The sequence below is a fragment of the Podarcis melisellensis genome (assembly GCF_964234715.1).
Source record: "Podarcis melisellensis genome assembly, chromosome: 3".
NCBI lineage: Eukaryota > Metazoa > Chordata > Lepidosauria > Squamata > Lacertidae > Podarcis > Podarcis melisellensis.
The window spans coordinates 77,377-95,695 of NC_138530.1; the positions used below are offsets into that span (position 1 = coordinate 77,377).

The 18,319-nt window shown below is 57.9% G+C and overlaps 2 protein-coding genes across 4 annotated transcripts; one reads left to right on the forward strand and one right to left on the reverse strand.

The window, feature by feature from the left end:
- The first annotated feature begins 6,643 nt into the window (after window positions 1-6,643).
- FNDC4 (fibronectin type III domain containing 4) lies at window positions 6,644-13,785 on the forward strand. 2 transcript variants are annotated; one of them, XM_081904397.1, is made up of 6 exons: window positions 6,644-6,980; window positions 10,190-10,305; window positions 10,445-10,649; window positions 10,986-11,075; window positions 11,765-11,898; window positions 12,507-13,785. In XM_081904397.1, the coding sequence occupies exons 1-6, from the start codon at window positions 6,734-6,736 to the stop codon at window positions 12,543-12,545; spliced, it is 831 nt and encodes a 276-aa protein (XP_081760523.1). In that variant the 5' UTR covers window positions 6,644-6,733; the 3' UTR covers window positions 12,546-13,785. The 2 variants fall into 2 exon arrangements, with proteins under 2 accessions (XP_081760523.1, XP_081760524.1); XM_081904398.1 differs by lacking the exon at window positions 6,644-6,980 and adding an exon at window positions 7,516-7,906.
- A 61-nt stretch (window positions 13,786-13,846) lies between these two features.
- Window positions 13,847-18,099, reverse strand: LOC309365799 (low density lipoprotein receptor adapter protein 1-like). Of its 2 annotated transcripts, XM_081904291.1 has the most exons (9): window positions 17,945-18,098; window positions 17,659-17,801; window positions 16,423-16,535; window positions 15,808-15,922; window positions 15,539-15,611; window positions 15,174-15,295; window positions 14,951-15,009; window positions 14,731-14,762; window positions 14,256-14,508 (listed from the first exon to the last, which is right to left on the reverse strand). In XM_081904291.1, the coding sequence occupies exons 1-9, from the start codon at window positions 18,033-18,035 to the stop codon at window positions 14,399-14,401; spliced, it is 858 nt and encodes a 285-aa protein (XP_081760417.1). In that variant the 5' UTR covers window positions 18,036-18,098; the 3' UTR covers window positions 14,256-14,398. The 2 variants fall into 2 exon arrangements, with proteins under 2 accessions (XP_081760416.1, XP_081760417.1); XM_081904290.1 differs by lacking the exon at window positions 14,731-14,762 and having other exon boundaries at window positions 13,847-14,508; window positions 17,945-18,099.
- Between the last annotated feature and the right edge of the window lie 220 nt (window positions 18,100-18,319).

Sequence of the window (18,319 nt, forward strand, 5' to 3'; positions counted from 1 at the left end):
CATTAGAGTCTCTGGAGAGCCTCTGCGGCAGGTCGGGCCGGCCAGGCGGCGGAGGGTCTCCCGCTCCCCCGGGGCTCCCGGGGCTCCTCGGCTGGGGGAGGAGGCGGAGGCGTCTTGTCCCCGCCCCTCGGACGCCTCCCTCCCCCCCCCAGGCCGCGCCCACGGCGACAGGGCTAGAGATGCGAGGGCGAGGCGGCGCCCTTTGACTCCAGGGCGGAGCGCGTGGCCGCCGGGCTGCTGGTTGGAAGCTGGGTGCATTTTTGTACATGAGCTGTAACGTTGTTCGAGCTTTTTAAAGTTAATTGTTGCATTCTTTTTAGGTGAGAGCAACGCGGGAGCAGATTCCTTGCGCAGCAGCCAGACTCTCTCTTCTCTTAGTCGCTTGGAAACTGTTCTGAATTTGAAGGGGGGTGAGAATCTCCCCTGCCCTCATCCAAAGGCCCTGGTTGTCTGGGGAGATTTATCCCCAGACATTAGCAAATTCAGCTGCTTGAAAGAAACTGGCTGATATAAAATAGGAGAATGCTGTTGTTTAAAAGAAAATAAAAAGGCACGCGGCCCGGGCAGCAAGTTGTAGGAGTTGGTAGTGAAGCCTCGCGTGGGAATTGTTAGACAAATGAGGGGGAACTCCCCGAATCTTCTTTGGCGGGACCCTTTATCCCCAAGAGAGAGAGGCTGGACAACAGGCACCACGAGGGTGCGACTTCGTTTTACTAGAGCGGAGTCAGCAGTGCATTGAGGGGCGTCTCCTCTGGGCTCCTGCTCCAAAGAGGCCGCCCCAAACAACAGAAATTCGGCTGCTTTTATTCTCTTTTGCTCCATGTCGCTCCTTTCCCACGGTGCCCCCCCCCTTTGCCCTGCATTGCCACTGAGCTGGCCTTCAAACCTGGTTCTGAGCAGCCTTGCAGATCCATCACTGTTTCCGCATCCTTCCTTCTTTGTGCCTAATACGGAGTGCTTTTCGCTAAGTGAGCTTGCCAAAGGTTTCCTTGTCCTCATTATTTAAAGTCCTTCTCCTGTCTTCATCTCCTAGAGACACGGGAATGTTTTGAGCTCTCTGGCCCGGGCTCCTTCCTGCCTGCATTCAAGGCCTGGCTGCCCCACTCTCCAACTGCAGGGAAAATCACCTAGACTGACTTAGGACAGCTGTATCTCTTTTGTTGTTGTTCTGAAGAACTTTCTTCTCTGCCACTTTAGTTTATAGTGCATGCACCCTTGCTGAAAGGGATCAAGGCATCATTTCTCAGACCCCCCAAAGCACCTGTTGGGGGTGGAATTGCATTTTTCCTAGCCAACAAGGGTCATTGCAATTTGGAGTGCTGCCCAGCATGTGATTACACAGAAAAACAGGAATTTGCCCTGTGCTGAGTCCTTCAAGCTAATCACTGTCAACTCTGACTGGCAGGCAGTTCTTCCTGGAGATGCCAGAGATGGAATTGGGAGCAGGTCAGGTGCCACTCTGCCACCACAAGAGGGGCACGGCCCCCTGCTAAGCTGTGCCTGTGCTTCTAGGTAACAAGGACAAAAGCAACTTTCCCCATCTCCTTTATATAGCTTAGCTACACTGTAAGTCACTCTTGCATGAGAATACAGTGTTACCCCGGGTTACATATGCTTCAGGTTACATACGCTTCAGGTTACATATGCTTCAGGTTACAGACTCCACTAACCCAGAAATAGTGCTTCAGGTTAAGAACTTTGCTTCAGGATGAGAAGAGAAATCGTGCTCTGGCGGCACGGCAGCAGCAGGAGGCCCCATTAGCTAAAGTGGTGCTTCAGGTTAAGAATGGACCTCCGGAACGAATTAAGTACTTAACCCGAGGTACCACTGTATATTCAAAACAAGTTACAATTTGTTTCAATTGGAGGGATTAGTCCCACCAGTTGATTATTTTTGGCCTTCCCTTTGCTGTGGTCTCTCTTTCTCTTTTCAACTCTATTGATTTTTATCCCGAGATGTTGGATTTCGCCTATAGTCTCCTTTTTGAAGTTGGAGAGACACTGCAAAATTTGGCTTTTGGTTGTTGTATTTTAGTATGCCATTCTTAATGATGCTCGGGATAGCTCATAATGAAATACAATCAACAATAAAATCAATGCAAGACAAGGAAACGCAAATTGACTGTAAAACAGCCATCAAGAAAGATGTAGTTAAAATATACTTAGGACTTTAAAATATGAGTCTTTTCCTGGCACTGAAGAGATTCCAGATTAGGAGCCAAGCAAGCCTTCCAAGGGAGAGAGCTCCATGAGCAGAAACACTCCACACCACAGAAGAGGCCCTTTCCTCAGGAAATAAACAACTATCTGAGTTTTAGAAGACATCTGAAGGCAGTCCTGTTTAGGGAAGTTTTTTTATGTCTTGTGTGTTATTGTATTTTTAATATTTTGTTGGAAGCCGTCCAGAGTGGCTGGGGAAACCCAGCCAGATGGGTGGGGTATAAATGAATTATTATTATTATTATTATTATTATTATTATTATTATTATTATTATTATTATTATACCTGCTTCGCCTCACACAGTATGCCACCCAAGTGGGGAGCCCCTGCCAGTGAGTTTGGCACAGAAGCAGGTGGATATATTCAGGTCTTCTTAGATTGTCAACATCTTTTTCATCAGCCGGCCCCTTTGTGGTTTCGATTCACTATGCACTGCAACCAGCAGATGCTAAGTCCTTGAGAACAGCCTTATAAGAAGACAGGCTGCGCTGCTTTGGCCTTTCTGGTAACAAAAGGAAAGCAAACTTAAATTGCTGTGCTCAAAATGTTGAATTTTATTTTTTTTAAATGTATATGTGCATGTATAATTTTGTTATTAATATCATGTTGTATGCGATCCTGAGCGTTTCAGAATAAGAAAGATTGCAAATTTGACTTTGTAAGTACAGTTAAATGTAGTGCAAGTTCTACATGCTGTGGTCATCCCCCCCCCCCCATCCGTTCACCTCCCTGGCAAAATATGTTTATAAGTTGTTTTTGCAGAGCAGTACAGAAGGCTGGCTGTTTTGATTCTAGAACTATGTCAACTGTAATATTAGTAGCTGCTCTTTAGCTAGGACAATTTATTAAATAAAGAGAATTTTTTACACATTAAATTCTTATTTGACCTGTAACCAGTTTCTGTTTCCTTCTATGCTGCATTCAAATAAATCATGCTTGTGTATTTCTTTGTGGTAACTTCTGCATTTGGTGGATTTAATTTAATGGATCCCCAGGAGCTTATTTATTGTCTCCACCTCCTTCCTGACACAGGTGAGAGATGGTAATGAGTCCCTCTGAGAAGTGGCTTGGCTGAGTTGTTCCAGGAGGACAAAAAGGAAACAGATCATTTTTCTTAGTCACAAAATTATTGTTGTCCACTTCTTTTAAAAGTATAGAGATTTGGTTGAATGCCTCTCTTGGGGCTGAATTTATGACACATTTTTAAAAAAACTGAGCTGGGAGTCATTTCACATCTGCCTGCACACACAGGGAGGGGAAAACGTAATGTCTGAATGGATGAGATGGAGATCTTGTTTGTGCCCACACAAAGTCTGTAGTTCCAAATTGATTTCATGGACCACATAAATATATTACTCTTTATTTCATGCATCTTTTAAAAATCCATGTTTTTTTTATGAGGGTGGTGGCGGAAGAAATCCAGACAGCTGGGAGGCCTGCAGGGAAAGAAAACAAAACTGTAGAAGAGGGGCCCAGTCCTCTGTCCCTCCTCTGGCTCCATCTAGTGACAAGTCCAAAGGGAAACGCAGAATGATGCATATTCAGGGTGCTGGGGGTTTGTGATTTACCCCAAGAGGAACTGCACTTACCAGAGTGGGCTACCAGGATGCTCTGGGAGAGTCCTGGGAACTGTAGTTTGTTCAGGGCGCCAGGAGTTGTTTGGAAGCTGCCAGTTCCCTTCCCTGAACTACAATTCCCAGGATCATTTGGCAGAAATCGTGGGAACTTTAGTTTATTTAGGACTCCAAGGGCTGTTTCCCCCACCGAGCTACAGTTCCCAGAGTTATCTAGGAAGAGGAATGGGCTTTTAGACCTGTTTTGGGATTCGTAGTTCTGCGCAGGGTATCCCAACCCTCAATGGGAACTGCAGCTTGCTCAGGGTGTCTCGGAGACCCTCTCAGAAGTACAACTCCTAGAGTCCCCTTGGGAAAGGCTGCAGGAATATTCTCTGCCCACATAGGAAACTACAGTTCCCAGGTTGCCTTAAGGGATCTGCCAGGGGAATCAGGGTCTTCTCCCAGAATCCTTTGGGGGCGCCCAGGCTACGGGAGTTGTAGTTTTCTGCGAGCTCGACAGGCCCCGCCCCGCCCTGGAGCGGCGGGCGAAGCTGCAGGCGGCGCTGCTTCCGTGGAGCCTCCAGGTTCAGAGGCAGTCTACCTGGGCCGCTCTGGCCACTGAGGAGGCCCAAGACGGCGACTTAGCCGCCTATATCTAGGCCACGGTGGCTCCCATCCCGGAACCGGAGTGAGGAGGCAGCTCAGCCGCGCCCGGGAGGCAGCACTTGCGGAGCAGAGACAGCCGCCGCCTCGGCCTCCCTGCCTCTCCTAAGATGGCGCCCATTCCGGCAGGACCCCGTGCCCTCGCCCAAGATGGCGGCGGCAGCGCCTTACCCGCCCTCTCTTCGACGCGTTTCCCGCGCACCGTGCCTCTGCTAAGATGGCGCCTTGGGGCCTCCGCGCCTCTCCCCAAATGGCGCCCGTTCCGGGAGGGGACCTGCCCTCGTCCAAGAGCAGCGCCCCCCTCGCCGCCTCGCCGCCCGCCCGCTCCCTCCAGTTCGAGGCCGCGAGGCTCCGGGGCTCCAGACCTCCCGGCCGAGCGCCCTTTGGGGCCCCGATGGGCCACGGGGGGGCACTTGAATAAATATTGGCGGGGGGGGCAGGTAAGCCGCGTCCCGCATAACTGAGCACGTGATGCGGTGCAGGCACGACATTTTTCTTTTCATTAAAGATGTTCTTGGTTTACAAAAGTACATGCCTTGTCTCTTTTTTCCAGGTTGTGCAGTCTTTCTTCCAGATCGGTTACATTTGTGGGAAGACCTGAGTGTTGAAGATAGAACAAGGTTGGGGAGGAAGAGGGCGGAGGGCGGGGTGGGGAGGCTTATATGGTACATTCATTTATATAGTGTAAGTGTGGGGTTTTGTGTCAGCGTCAACTGGGTAGGTTCTCTTTCCATTTGTTTATTACATTTCCTTGGTGGTGAGAGGTGTTGGGGGGCAGGGTGGGGTTGGTTGTCTGTGGTTGTTTGCAGTGGGGCTTGTTTGGGGGGGCGCTTGTTGGGTCAGGTAAGCCGGATTGATTCCTATGCTGTCAGTGGATTCTTCTTGTTGTCTTGTTGGGCTGTGTATGTGATAAAGATGAGCCATGCTGGGGTGAAGGCGTCCTCTTCTATTTGTCCCCAGGTCAGTTTCAGTTTAAAGGTAAAGGTAAAGGTACCCCTGCCCGTACGGGCCAGTCTTGCCAGACTCTAGGGTTGTGCGCCCATCTCACTCAAGAGGCCGGGGGCCAGCGCTGTCCGGAGACACTTCCAGGTCACGTGGCCAGCGTGACAAAGCTGCATTTGGCGAGCCAGAGCTGCACACAGAAACGCCGTTTACCTTCCCGCTAGTAAGCGGTCCCTATTTATCTACTTGCACCCGGGGGTGCTTTCGAACTGCTAGGTTGGCAGGCGCTGGGACTGAACGACGGGAGCGTACCCCGCCGCAGGGATTCGAACCGCTGACCTTTCGATCAACAAGCCCTAGGCGCTGAGGCTTTTACTCACAGCGCCACCTGCGTCCCTCCAGTTTCAGTTTATTGGTTATCTTTTCTAGCAAGACCATTTCCCATACAATTTGATACCTTTGGTCCATGTTTATTCCTGACAGGTCCCTCCAGTGTCTGGCTAGGAGGCTCCTGGCTGTTGAGAGTAGGTAGGTCATAAGCTCTCCATAATGTGAGTGGTCATTTCAATCTTGGAAGATGTTCAGTATGCCCAATTCTGGGGTGAGTTATAATACCTGTTAGTTTTTTTGCATATCTCTTGTAGAACTGCTATCCAGAAGGGTTGGATTTTAGGTTATTCCCACCACATGTGGAGGTATGTGCCTGTGGAGGTGCAGTAGCTTCTCCAATAATAATAAATAATAATTATTATTTCTACCCCGCCCATCGGGCTGGGTTTCCCCAGCAACTCTGGGCGGCTTTCAACAGAACATTAAAAACAGAATAAAACTCCAAACATTAAAATCCAGGGCATTTCAGTGCCAGTTTCCAGGGTGTTAAGTACCACCTGCAGGTGAGTTTCAGAGTGAGTTCCCTTCTTTTGGCTGATAGTGACCTAAAAGGAGGTTTAGGCCACATTCTAGTACATTGGGTGGGCTTAATTTCATAGTCTATGTCATCTTCCCATTGTTCTCTGATTGTGTCAAGGGGGTTTGTGGGATTTTGGAGCCATATTTTGTATGTTGTGGATCCCATCCCTTTACTGTGTCCCTCTGCTCTCAGGAGGTTTTCGAAGATGGTCAAGGGCCTAGTGGCTGCTGATTTTACATTTGGATTGTTTAAGAAGGCTGCAGGCACCACATTTGAATGCCAATGCCCATCAGCTGAGGGAGCAGCCCCCTCAAATATTTTATTTTTGGGGCCAAAGACCCCACAGCCCCTGGGAGTTGGCTCCTGTGTTGGCCACTGTGGGAAAAGGATGCTGTGAACTGCCCTGAGGTCTATAGTTGGAGGGCGGCTCACATTTAATTGATGGTGGTAGTGATGATGAATCTATGGCTCCCCCTTGGCCTGGTCCAGCAGAGTTCCCATGAGGAGGAGCCAGGCGGCCAGCGCCCCAAACCGATATTTGGGGTGGCAATGCTTCCTGCGGCTCCTCTGGGGAATGATCAGCTGCTTAGCCCTAATGGCCGGCCAAGGATCAACTGGGCTGTGAGAGGCCCAAGGCAGGTGCGCCCGCAGCGCGGCTTGAACAGCTGCCGCGTCAAGGGCCGAGAAAGTATGTCAGGGGAGCCGGTGAGGAGAGGCAGCCCGGAGGGTCCTGGGCGGGGGCGGAAGGACCTGGCAAATGTACTCCCCCCCCCCCAGCACACGCCTTGCCCCACGGCAGCGACGTTTCTCGTATGCAAATCGCAAGGGGGAGGGTCTGATCCCGCCCTTCTTGGGGCTGAATGACATCATAGAATCACAAAAGGGCAGAGCGGGAAGGGGCTCCAAGGGTCATCGAGTCCAACCCCCTGCAAACCTCCCTGCCCCACCGATAATCCCGGAGTGCTTTCCCCACGTGCAACTGTGGTTCTTCTTGCGCGTCTCTTCCTTACTCTGCGCCTCCCCCCCAGGTCGGAACCCGGCCAAAGAGCGCCCCCTCGACCCTGGCCCGGGCGTGACGTCGGCGGGGGCTCCTTGTGGCCCGAATTCCCGGGCTCCGGCCAGTGGCCACTCTGCTGCCCTCGCGGGGAGGCAGGCGGAGGCGGCGCCAACTGGGCGGCGCTGGGCGGGCAGACTGGCTCCACGACGGAGCGCGGCTGGTGCTGCTGCTGCAGGGACCGCGTTGCCTCTCCTGCTGCCGCCGCCGCCGCCGCCCGAGCAGTCTCCGCAGCGGAACCGGGCCTCGGCCGCTGGGCAGGGCTCCTCCGCTGGGCTCTGCGGACGCCTCGGCCCGCCTGGATGGAGCCGCGAGGCGGCAGAAGAGCAGGAGGCTCCGCAGCCGGGAGCGCGGCGCTGGCACTGACCCGTCCGGCGGGAGCCGCTGCGGCGGAGACTGCGGGGGGGCCCGCGCTGGCCGCCCCCTGAGCGCCCGGAGCCTCGCCGGGCTCCATGAGCAAGTGCTGCGCCCGTCCGCGGCCATGGCTTCCCTCCCCGCGTACCTCAGCCCGGCGGCCGTGCTGGTGCTGGTCAGCTGCGACCTGTGCCTCGTGCGCGCAAGTAAGTGCCGGGGCTCCGGGCGGGGCGGGAGGCGGGAGAGAAAAAGCCCCCGAGGGTCAGGATCGGCGCCCGAGACCAGCGCGCTCTCCCCACAAGCGCAGGCCCGGCTGGCCGTCTCTCGGGCCGCTGGCCTTGGTGCTGAAGCCGGGCTGCTCCGCACCCCGACGAGGGCCGTCGGGGGGCGAGGGAGGGGGTGGGCGGACAAGGCGGGGGTCTCTTTGGCCCCAGCTCTGCCCTGCCCTGCCCGGCTGCGTCACTGGCCGCCCTTTACCCGCGGAAGCAGCCGGATCGGGGCAGCAGCGCCGCGGCCAAGGCAGGCTCGGGCCCCTCTCGAAGCGCCGCGAGCGGAACCCCGGCCAATTTCATTAGAGTAAAAGCCTGGCTCCAGGGAAGGCCGCGGCTGCCAGCTGGCCTCGCCTGGGTGAGAAGGAGCCTCTGCCCACGTCCCCGGCCTCCGCCTTCTCTGGAGGTGGCAAAGGTCTCTTGGCAGGGGGCACCTCCTGGCTCCCTGCGGCCACTCCGCTGCCCTTGACCCACGAGGAGAAAGTGACTCTGGCCCATTCTGACGCCCGACGCCCCCAAACCGCACTTGACCCATGAGACACCCCACGCGCGGTCACGATCCCCTAAGTCTGGCCTGCTTTGCCCGGAATCCGGCCCCAAACCGGCGGCTGTTGCTTTACTTCCAGCTGCCCAAGACGAGGGGCCCGACTCTCCCTCGCTTGGAGGAGAACACCTTTTGACCTCTCTCCACACGCCGGCTTCCGCCCCCCAGACTCCCCTGCTTGGCGGGGTCCGTCTTTTTAATGCATAATAGCTGACTTTGAGCCGAGGCCCCTAGGAGTCGTAAGTGCAGCTTGCAAGGAAAGTAGGTGGTTGTCAGGAGCTGCCAATCCCGGGGAGTCTGAAAGCAGGCAGGTATGGCGAGGGGGACCTATTGGCAGTCAAGCCCGCAGAGTTCCAAGAAATACGTTTATTCGTTTACTGGTCAAATAGATGGCCCTCCTGCTTCTTGCCTGGTGCCCTCAAAACAGAAGTTTCTCAGATGAATGGCTTAAAATACAACTGCAGAAATGGCGCAGGAGCAGAAGGGGATCCTTGGAGGGTTCATTGCCTCCCCTCACTCTCCACCCCGGGTCTCCTCTGGAGAGGTAGCTGGAGGTAGGGAGCGGCCCTGTGGCCGAGGGCAGGAAAGCGCAGCCCAGCCAGGGCAGGAGGCAACCTGCTGCCTCTTTCCCCCAAAGAAAGGGGGCCTCTGTGGCTGAAGGGGGGGCACAGCCAGGGGACCAAGCGGAGTCCAGGGCGCGCGGTTTTGCCAGGACTCTGAGGAAACGGGAGAGCGCAGCTGCGACAGCTGAGCGGGCGGGAGGCGACACTGGCGGGGAGGTCGGCTGGAAGAGAAGGCGAACTGCAGAGTCCAAATGTGGAAACTCTCGGAGGAGGAGAAGCCCTGGAAGGAGCAGGTGTTTCTGCGGGATGGAGGGTCTTTTCTTGTGTCAAGGCTCCCTGCAAGGCTCTCCCCCTCCGTTGAGCCACTCTCCCGGTCTCCCCTTGGAGAGGCAACAACCTTTCGCCCTTCCGAGTAAAAGATGAATAGGAGGGCACAGTGAACATGGAGCAAAAATTAAGAAAAGAAAATATGCTGAAACAATATTTTCCAGACAATTCTTAATTGATCTTTGGAACTCACTGACCCAGTATTATCCTCCTCAAAGGAATATTCCTGTCGTTCCACCACCAGTTTCCAGGTTTTATTCTTCAGCTTGCAGTCAGAATCTCGGGCCTAGGGAGCCCCTTCCATCATGGTGTTCAGTCCATCTTTCAACACAAATGAAGCGTCCTGGGCTCATAACCCTTAATCGGCTCTGTCTGGGTCTCGCTTCTATCTGTACTCACCACCGGAGTTCACTTTTAGAGGGAAAATGGCTTTAGTTTTCAGATTAAGTTCTATTTGGTTTTTTAAAAACTAATGCTCAAAGCAGCTTGCACGAAAGCACTGCATTGCAAGATGATAACTTAGCCCTAAAATGACACCTTCAGTATAACAGCATCCAGGACGCTGACGCTGCCTTCCAGGCCCTGCTCCCCTCCGTCTCTAGGGGTGCTAAATCCCCTGGAAAGGCCGCTGCTCCCTAGAGAGAGTCCTCCCCGCAGCAGCACCAGCTTGTGCCAGCCCCCAGGAGGGAGGAGAAACCCGAGGCGGAGATGGAAGGGACCCCTGGGGTCATCCAGTCCAGTCCTGCCCAGCCACCAGTGACCCCTCCATCCCTGCTTGCCTCACAGATCGGCCCCCGTCGCCCGTCAACGTCACCGTCACCCAGCTCAAGGCCAACTCCGCGATGGTCTCCTGGGATGTCCCGGAAGGGGACGTCGTCATCGGCTACGCCATCTTGCAACAGGTGAGGCAGTCCTCTGTCCCGCAGCCCCACCGCCCCCTTGCTTCTCCAACCCCTTTGTCAGCCAAGGGGGGCTATGTTCTCTTCCCTCCCTCTCTCTGCCCTCACCCGCTCTGACGGCCTCCCCCCCCCTTTCCGGCAGCGGCAGGACGGGCAGATGCAGCGCTTCATCCGGGAGGTGAACACGACGACGCGCGCGTGCGTGCTCTGGGACCTGGCCGAGGATGCCGACTATGTCATCCAGGTGCAGAGCATCGGCCTGCACGGCGAGAGCCAGGCCAGCAAGAGGGTCCACTTCCGCACCCTCAAGCAGAGCGACCGCCTGCCGTCCAACAGCTCCAGCCAGGGTAGGCGAGGCGCCCGCGGGGACCTTCCCCTCTCCCACCCCCGCCCTCCGGAGCCTCGCTGACCGGCTGGGCGCCCCTGTCCCCCTCTAGCGCCGCCTGTCTCCCCCCAGTCAGTCCCGGGCCTCCTCCGGGGGCCAGGAAGCTCCGTGGTGCCTCCGTCCTTGGGCGGGTGGGGCCCCTCAGTGACCTGTGGGCAGCCCAGGCGGAGGGGCCGGCGAGACCCTACCCAGCCTGCAGCTGCTCTCCCCTCCTTGCTCTTCCCCGGCTCTGAAAAGAGCCCCTTGCCTCGCCCGACGGGGCGTCCCTCCCGAAGCACAGCTCTCTCTCTCTCCGCAGGAGACATCACCATGGAGGGGCTGGACAAGGAGCGGCAGCTGCAGACGGGCGAGATCGTCATCATCGTGGCTGTGCTGTTCATGTGGGCAGGTGAGAAGCTCTCTTGGGTCTGGTCCAGCACGCTCTGCTTAGGTCCCTTACGGGTGTGAGAGTATCCCACTAGCGCTGGCCCGGAGTTTGTCTCTGGGTGCACAGCCAAAGTTCCTTCTTCTTTGCTGCATCTTTTGGCTACCGATGTTTGCACAGAGGGGCCACGCCTGACAGCCTTGCGCGTCCAAATGAAGCATCCCGTTGAACGCGGCTCCGTCAGAAGAGCAGCAGCAGCAGGATCAGGCCCAAGCGAGCGGGGGCACCTCAAAAAGTGGCTACCCAGTTTGCAAACAGGACCTGAGCAAAGCGCAGCCCTTTCCTCCTCTCCGCTTGTGATTCCCGGTCGGGTGCTTATGGTGGGGGCGCACCCCAAGTTCCGGATGGGCAGTTGGCATCTGGGTTTGGGTTTTGACGAGCATTGTGCAGAAGCAACAGCTCTGAGAGGATAAAATCGCCGTGAATCTGAAGAGTCCCCGGATCAAGGCGATGCGCGGGAGATTGGGTAGAAATGCTTATTTCGGGGCGCAGGGCCGAATGAACGCGAATTCCCTTTTCTGACTGAGCTGTGTTGAACTTTTGCGCAAATAAAAGATCTGGGAAGCAACCAGCCACTGACTCCAGCATGTCAAAAGGCGGGGGCTTGCACGACGGAGGCCCCTCGTCACCTTCCTCCCTCCTTGCTTCCGCAGCGGTGATCGCCCTCTTCTGCAAGCAATACGACATCATCAAGGACAACGACTCCAACAACAACAAGGAGAAGAGCAAGCCGGCCTCGGAGCACAGCACGCCCGAGCGGCCCACCGGCGGCCTCCTCCGCAGCAAGGTGGGGGGCGTCCAGTAAGGGAGCGGGCGGGGGCCGTGTCGGAAGGGGAGAAGCGGGAGCTTGGCTCAGCCCACCATCGCCGGGGAGGAGGGCCAGGGCGGAGCTCGACGGCGGGCAGCCCAGCCCGACACAGCGGGGCCGGAGCTGCTGCCCGGTCCTCGGGGCTCTCGGCGGCTGGAGCGGGTCTGTGCCGCCACCGCCTCCTTCTCCTCCGGATGCTGGTTGCGCGGCTGCAGCAAAAGCGCGGCGCCGGGAGCCGTCGGGGCTCCGGGGAAGCCGGCTTTGGCCGAGTTGGGTCACTCCGAGCGCTCTTCGTCGGCAGCAGCCGGCCTGAAGGGGGAGAAAGGGCGCCGGAACCGAACCCACCCAGGGCGGGTTGCCATCTTGCAAGGGGAAATGACAGGTGGGGACTTTGGACGCGCATTTTTCGAAGGAGCGAAGGTGCCGGGCGCTCTCCAGGGCAATGGGGGCGATGCTGCAAAGGGGGCGCCGCAGTTCAGCTGCGGGGGAGGGGCACAGCCTGGTCAAGAGGAAGTGGGAGGCGTCGGGGCCCCCAATAGCTCTGGGGGTCCTGCTCGCTCCCACGACCCTCTCTCTCCCTTTTTCAGAAGATGAAATCGCCCTCTGTCAACATCATCGAGGTGTAGCTGAAACTCGCGGGGACCTCAGTGGCCTCCGCCTGCCACCGCCGTCGCAGCCTCCTGCTTCCCTGCATGCAAAGAGTTCCTCCTTCTTCTCGCCCCAGGAGGAGCAGACCTGCATGGAGCCCGCCGGGGCCAAAGTGCATGCGGAACGCCGGGCTCACCCTCTCGCCCAACCCTTCTCTCTGGGGCCAAGGGAGAGCGCAGCAGCAGCGCCACCCACCGCTACAATCCGAAGAGCCTCGTTGCGGGAGCTGAAGGCGCGACCTCGCCCAGCCCCCCCTGCAGCTTCACCATGGAAACTCTGGACTGGGCCCTGAGCGGGGCCACCACCCAGAAGACCATGCTGGGCAGACTTTGTCGCCCCCATCGAGTTGCCTTCAGCCCCCACCTCTTCCCACCTGCCCCCTCCCACCTCAGTTATAGGGTTCCTGCCAGCTGCCCTTGGCTTCCTCTTGGGGAGGTACCAGCTGTGTGCCAACTGCCTTTGCCCTCCACCTCCAGCCAAGCCACCCCAGCCCACCTCCACCTTCTTCCTTCTCAGCAAGATCAGGAGGGGTCCCTTCCCTCCTGGCAGCTGGAGAACTGCCACCCACCACCTCCCCCATGCCACATCCAGGAGGAGCCTCCCCCCCCCCCAAGCACCCAGCACCGCCTTCCAGGAATCCAGGCTTCTGGCCTGAAGGCTCAGCTCAGAGCGCTGCGTTGGGAGTGGCAGATGGCCTTTCGGTCCTGGCAGAGAGAGAAGAGCTTGCAGCCCCATTTGCCTATTTCCCTCCAGCTGTGGGGCTGAGAGCAGCTCAGGGCCCTTTGCCTGGAGGTCAAGCCACCCATCCCACCCTTCCCTCAGGACAGGCAGCTCTCCGCCTCCCCAGCTGGGCAGCAAGAGACCCTCTTCTGCCACCCTGCTGCTCCACTCACCCCCCCCCCGCCAGAGAACCTACTTTAACAAGTGAAGACCCTCGCAGACTCCCGCCCCCTTGCACAGCAAAGAGCAATGGTGGGGGGCTGTGGAATCCCCTGCTTGCCCACCTTGCCGCCCCACAGAAGGGCTGCCCCCAGGCCCACTTGGCTTGCTTCTCCCCCCTTGGGAAGGGCCTGCCTGGCATAGCTCACCCGAAGAGCTCTGGAAGTGGCTTCCAGGTGGTGCCAGACTGGTGAGTCCCAGGAAGGTGGGCCAGGAATCCCAGCCCAGGAAGGAGATGGACGGTGCTATGCCCCCCACCCCCTGTGTGCCAGTCGGGCTCCCCCACTCGCTGCCCCCTTTCCCCCGTGGGCTGAGGCCTCTGCAAGGAAAGACACCCAAGTACAACAACAGTAGAAATGGTTTATTTCCCTTTAGAAAAGGACATTAAAAACTAGTCTTTTTGCTACAAAGCTGTGATTTGGCAGTGATGAGCAGCTGGTGGGGAGGGGAGGGGGCTGCCTTCCCACCAGAGCTGGACGGTGGGGGGGCAGCAGAGGGAAGGATTTATCTACACTCAACACAGCCCTCCTCAATATGGGGTGGGTGAGGACTGATGGGAAACTGAATGCTGCCCCCCCCCCAATGTTCAGGCCTCAAGAGCACCATGAGGAGGCCTGGTGTACCCACCCCCAAGACTCATGCTCCCCCCCCCCCGCAGAAGAGGTCCTGGGGCTGAGGATCCCTGCTGAATGCCCCACAGGGTGCTGTTGGGGTTCCAGCAGGGTGAGGGGCTGGCCTGGGTTGCTGCTGAGGGTCCAAGGCAGGCTAGACCAGGTTCCCAGGGGTGGGGCAGCTGGTCCTTGTGGGTGACAGACAAGAGGCAGCAGAGGCTGTGCTGGAGATGAGCAGCGAAGACACGGTGAGTGGCAGGAGAAAGATGAGGAGAAGCAGCTCAGAAAAATGTCCCCGGAGGCAGGCAGCTGCTGGGGGGGCTGCAGCCCCAGGCCGCCACTGACTGGAAGCGGGCAACTGGGGAGCCCCCAAACGCAAGCCCCCCAACACCTGAAACACACAAGGGCATCAAGAGGAGCCACTCAAGAGGAAGGAAAAAGACAGAGAGGGAGATGAGAAACCTACAAACGGAAGAGTCCATGTGAAAATGCAGGGGTACCCCCAGCTCCCCTGGAAGAAGGGAAGTGAAAAGCCTTCCAAGGCATTCCCCCACCCCTTCATCCCAAGCAAAGGTTGAGGGCAGGGCCATGCTGGGGGGGGGTCAATGGTTACCTGTGGTGGGGCGGCCCCTCTCCTCTACGCGGCTTGGGGCAGAGAAGAGACAAAGATCAGAGCAGCAGCAGCAAGGAGAGCCCCCCAGCCAGACCATTTCCTACTCCACAAGCCCTGCCGCAGCCCTTCAATGTGTCCCCCCAGAAACAGAAATCCCACACCTCTGACTGCCTTGCCCCCCAACAAGCAGGGGACCTTGACGCAGCCACCAGGCCCCTACCCAGAGAAGGCTTCGTTGAGATCTTCCTCCTCCTCCTCCTCGTCCTCCTCTTCTTCCTCCTAGGGCCAGAGAAAGCCAGGTGGCTGCCAGGCCCCTCAAGAGAGAGAGAGCAGGCAGCCCCCGCTGACATACAAAGGGTGGGGCTGGTGAGGGAGGGAGCCTCTTGGCCCTGAGAGCCAAGGGGGCCTGGCCGTGGGGCAGCAGGTCACTCCCAATACCGTACCTCAAAGTTGGTCTTGAAGGGGGGGCTGCCAAGGGGTGACCTGCCAGGCGGGCGGGTGCTTTCCACAGGGGGGCACAGCGGACTCAGGGAGGGCTTCTTCTCCCCCTCCCCTTCCCTGGAGCCTGGTGGAGAAAAAATGCCCAGAGGCTGAAACCCCCAACAGCGCCCCCTCCCTTTCCCACTTGCTGGCACTTCACATCCTTGACATGAACACCCCCTCCTGTGCCCCCCACCATCCTCACCACCCCCAACCTTGGAAAAGAAGGGTGCACCGGGGGGTGGCAAGAGAGCCACCAAGGAAGCCAGACGGGAGCAGGTCACGGGTTTGGCATAGCGATGGCAAGGGGCACGGCCACCATCCATACCTGCCTGCGCAGCCTCCCAGAGATCCAGGGCCACCTGGAAGGCCTGAGCCACGGTCAGAGTCACAGCCTGGGCCTGCATGGGCGACACGAGGCAAGAGAAGGCGACCGGGGCAGCTGGCGAGGCAGCACCCTGCAAAGGGCCCCGGGAGGGAGGTGGGGAACCCCTCTGCAGGGCACGCAGGGGCAGAGGGGCCAAGCAGCGAGCAAGCCCCACCCCCAAAGAGAAGCACAGGACCCAGCCCTCCCCAGGGGGCGAACGCAACACTTACAATCTTTTTCTTGGGCGACAGAAAGGCGTGGCACTCGAGGGCACCGCTCTGGGGGTTCTGCGCCACGTAGGCAAAGACTTTGTTCTGCAGCTTGTCTGTGGTGCAATAGGAAATCCTGAAAGAGGGCGGGAGAGGAGGCAGCGCTCAGCGTCCCCACACCAAGCACCCCTGGCAGGGCAAGAGCAGGAGGGCCTCAGGACGGGGCAGGGGCCGTGGGAGATGGCCACGTTACTGGGCATGCAGGACTAAGGCAGAGACGCAGCACAATGAGAGCATTTTGCCCCAGCAGTGGATTACGGAAACCGGAAGAGCAGAAAATGTTCCTGTCCTGCAGGCAGCAGAAGCTGGAACCGGGGAGCAGCCCCCCCCCCCCCGGAGCGACCATGATGGGGCTCCCCAGCAAACCACGTCCCCCAGGACAGCAGGTCTTTGTTCCAAAGGAGACGCCTGCGGGCTGCCCCTCACTTGGCTTCCCCAGTGCCCAACTGGGTGCCTGTCTGCTTGCTTTTTATGCCAGCGGGCAAGTCCTCAGCCAGGCAGCCGTGCAGAGAGGGGCTCAGCCAGGCAGCTCCCTGGCCTCCAGCAGCCCTACCTTGGAGAAGCATCCTCACACACCTGTAGATGGAGATGGTCTCAATGGTCTCCTTGGTCTCAGCGTCTTGCAGAGAGAGGCCTCGTGGGGAGACAGTCAAGATCACCTTCCGGAATTTCTTGGGCCCCACCCGAGCCTGAGGAGTGAAGGTAGAGATGGGGAAGGAGGTCTCCTGGATAATCACAGAAGACCCCCTAGCCCAGCCCTCAGCTCCTAGCAGACTTCCAAGAAGCTCTCCCCCTTCACCCTGCACCCATTCTGTAAAAGAGGCAGGCTGGAGCACAGAAAGAACTCAGGAAACATTCTATTTTTTGCAGACAGAGAATTCCTACTGGGAGGCATCTCCATCTCCTTATCCGTAGATTTGTCCAATCCCCTTTCAAAGATAGATCTAGGCTGGTGCTCATCATCACACCTGGAGACAGCATGTCAGGAGAAAACCCTTTTCTCCAAATCAGGAAGCCCCAGATGCAGTAAGGTTTCTTCCAATCCCTGCACCATTTGGGCTGCCCTTTATTCTGGCTCTACAGTAGCTTATTTTCTTAGGTCGGGAAATCTGATCTTCGCCAAGTAGCCAGTGGCTCCTGAAACCAGCCCCCGTGGCATCAGCAGTGAGTCTGTCTGAGGGGAACAAGACCTTCAGCGAGACCCTCAGCAAGCAGCCAGCTTTCACAGATTCCTCAGCTGCAACATTCCTTCTGAGCTACTTCCAAACATATTAGCTGCAACGTTCTTTATGTAGGTCTGCCCTTAAAAGGAGCTTGATCTGTTGACAGTTTTCTCTGGCACCAAACAGGCACGTGATTCCTCCAATCTTGTCCCAGATTCCCTGGTTGCTCTTGATCACATCGAGGCTCAGTTGAAAGTAGAAACCACGAGAAACCAGAGGCCTCAAAGGGAGACCCAAGAGCAGGATTTCCAGCAACTGGAATCCTGCCGCCTTGATTGCTCTTGGCAGAGCAGTGGCCATGGCCAGCCCTCTCCCCCTCTTAACCCAGGGTCTCTCACACTTGGGTCTCCAGCATAGCTGTCAACTTTTCCCTTTTCTTGCGAGGAATCCTATTCGGACTAAGGGAATTTCCCTTAGAAAAAGGGAAACGTGGACCGCGATGGTCTCCAGCTGTCTTGAGACTACAACTCCCATCCTCCCTAGCTAGCAGGGTCAGTGGTCTGGGATGGTGGGAGCCGCAGTCCAAAAGCCGCCCGGCTGGTGGCCACCCCCGCCTGCTGCGAGCCTCGGCTCTCCCTTGGCCCCCTACCGTGGCGAGGATCCGGTGGATGGCGGCGCTGGCCATGTCCTCCCCCTTGGGCTTCTCCACCAGCGTCATGCCCAGGTACTTGAGGGCGAAGCCCATCCCCTCCAGCAGCGGCTCCCGCATGTCGGACCACGACTCCGGCAGCTCTGCAGGCAGGCAGGGAAGGAGGGAAGGGGCGCGGGGCCCCGTCAGGCCACCGGGGACGCGCAGGGCGGAGGAGGCAGCCCCGAGACCCCCCCGCGCCCCCTCCCAGTCCCACGTGGGGCTCCGCGGCGGGGGAGGGACTCACGGTGGCGGCGGAGGCGGGCGACGCCCAGGCGGTGTCGGGCGAGGCTGGGGCTCCGCAGCACGGCCCGGCCCGCCGCCCGCAGCGCCTCCATCGGGAAGGGACCGGACGGGGCGGACGGACAGAGGGAGGGAGGGAGGGAGGGAGGGAGGGGCTCCGCGACGCCGCCGCCGCCGCCTCCTCGGCTGGGCCAGGGCGCATGCGCGGCCAGCACCCTCACCCACAGAGACAGGAACGGGGAGAGAGATGGAGGAAGGGAGAGATGCCGAGAGGACTCGGAGGAGAACTCCGCCCGCCCCAAGCAGCTCCTCCTGCACGAGCCCGGAAATCCCCATCCGGATGGGGGCGGGCGCCACTCTGCCCTTTAGTTGATCTCTG

Bases quoted from the DNA above. Each gene is read 5' to 3' on its own strand.
- FNDC4 (XM_081904397.1), top strand. From the start codon at position 6,734: ATGGTGGTAGTGATGATGAATCTATGGCTCCCCCTTGGCCTGGTCCAG. The intron at 10,650-10,985 runs GTAGGCGAGGCG...CTCTCTCCGCAG, and splicing joins GTCCAACAGCTCCAGCCAGG to GAGACATCACCATGGAGGGG. The intron at 11,899-12,506 runs GTGGGGGGCGTC...TCCCTTTTTCAG, and splicing joins GCGGCCTCCTCCGCAGCAAG to AAGATGAAATCGCCCTCTGT.
- LOC309365799 (XM_081904290.1), bottom strand. From the start codon at position 18,035: ATGGAGGCGCTGCGGGCGGCGGGCCGGGCCGTGCTGCGGAGCCCCAGC. The intron at 15,296-15,538 runs GTATGGATGGTG...TTTCTCCACCAG, and splicing joins CTGGGAGGCTGCGCAGGCAG to GCTCCAGGGAAGGGGAGGGG. The intron at 14,509-14,950 runs GTAGGGGCCTGG...TGTGTGTTTCAG, and splicing joins CTCAACGAAGCCTTCTCTGG to GTGTTGGGGGGCTTGCGTTT.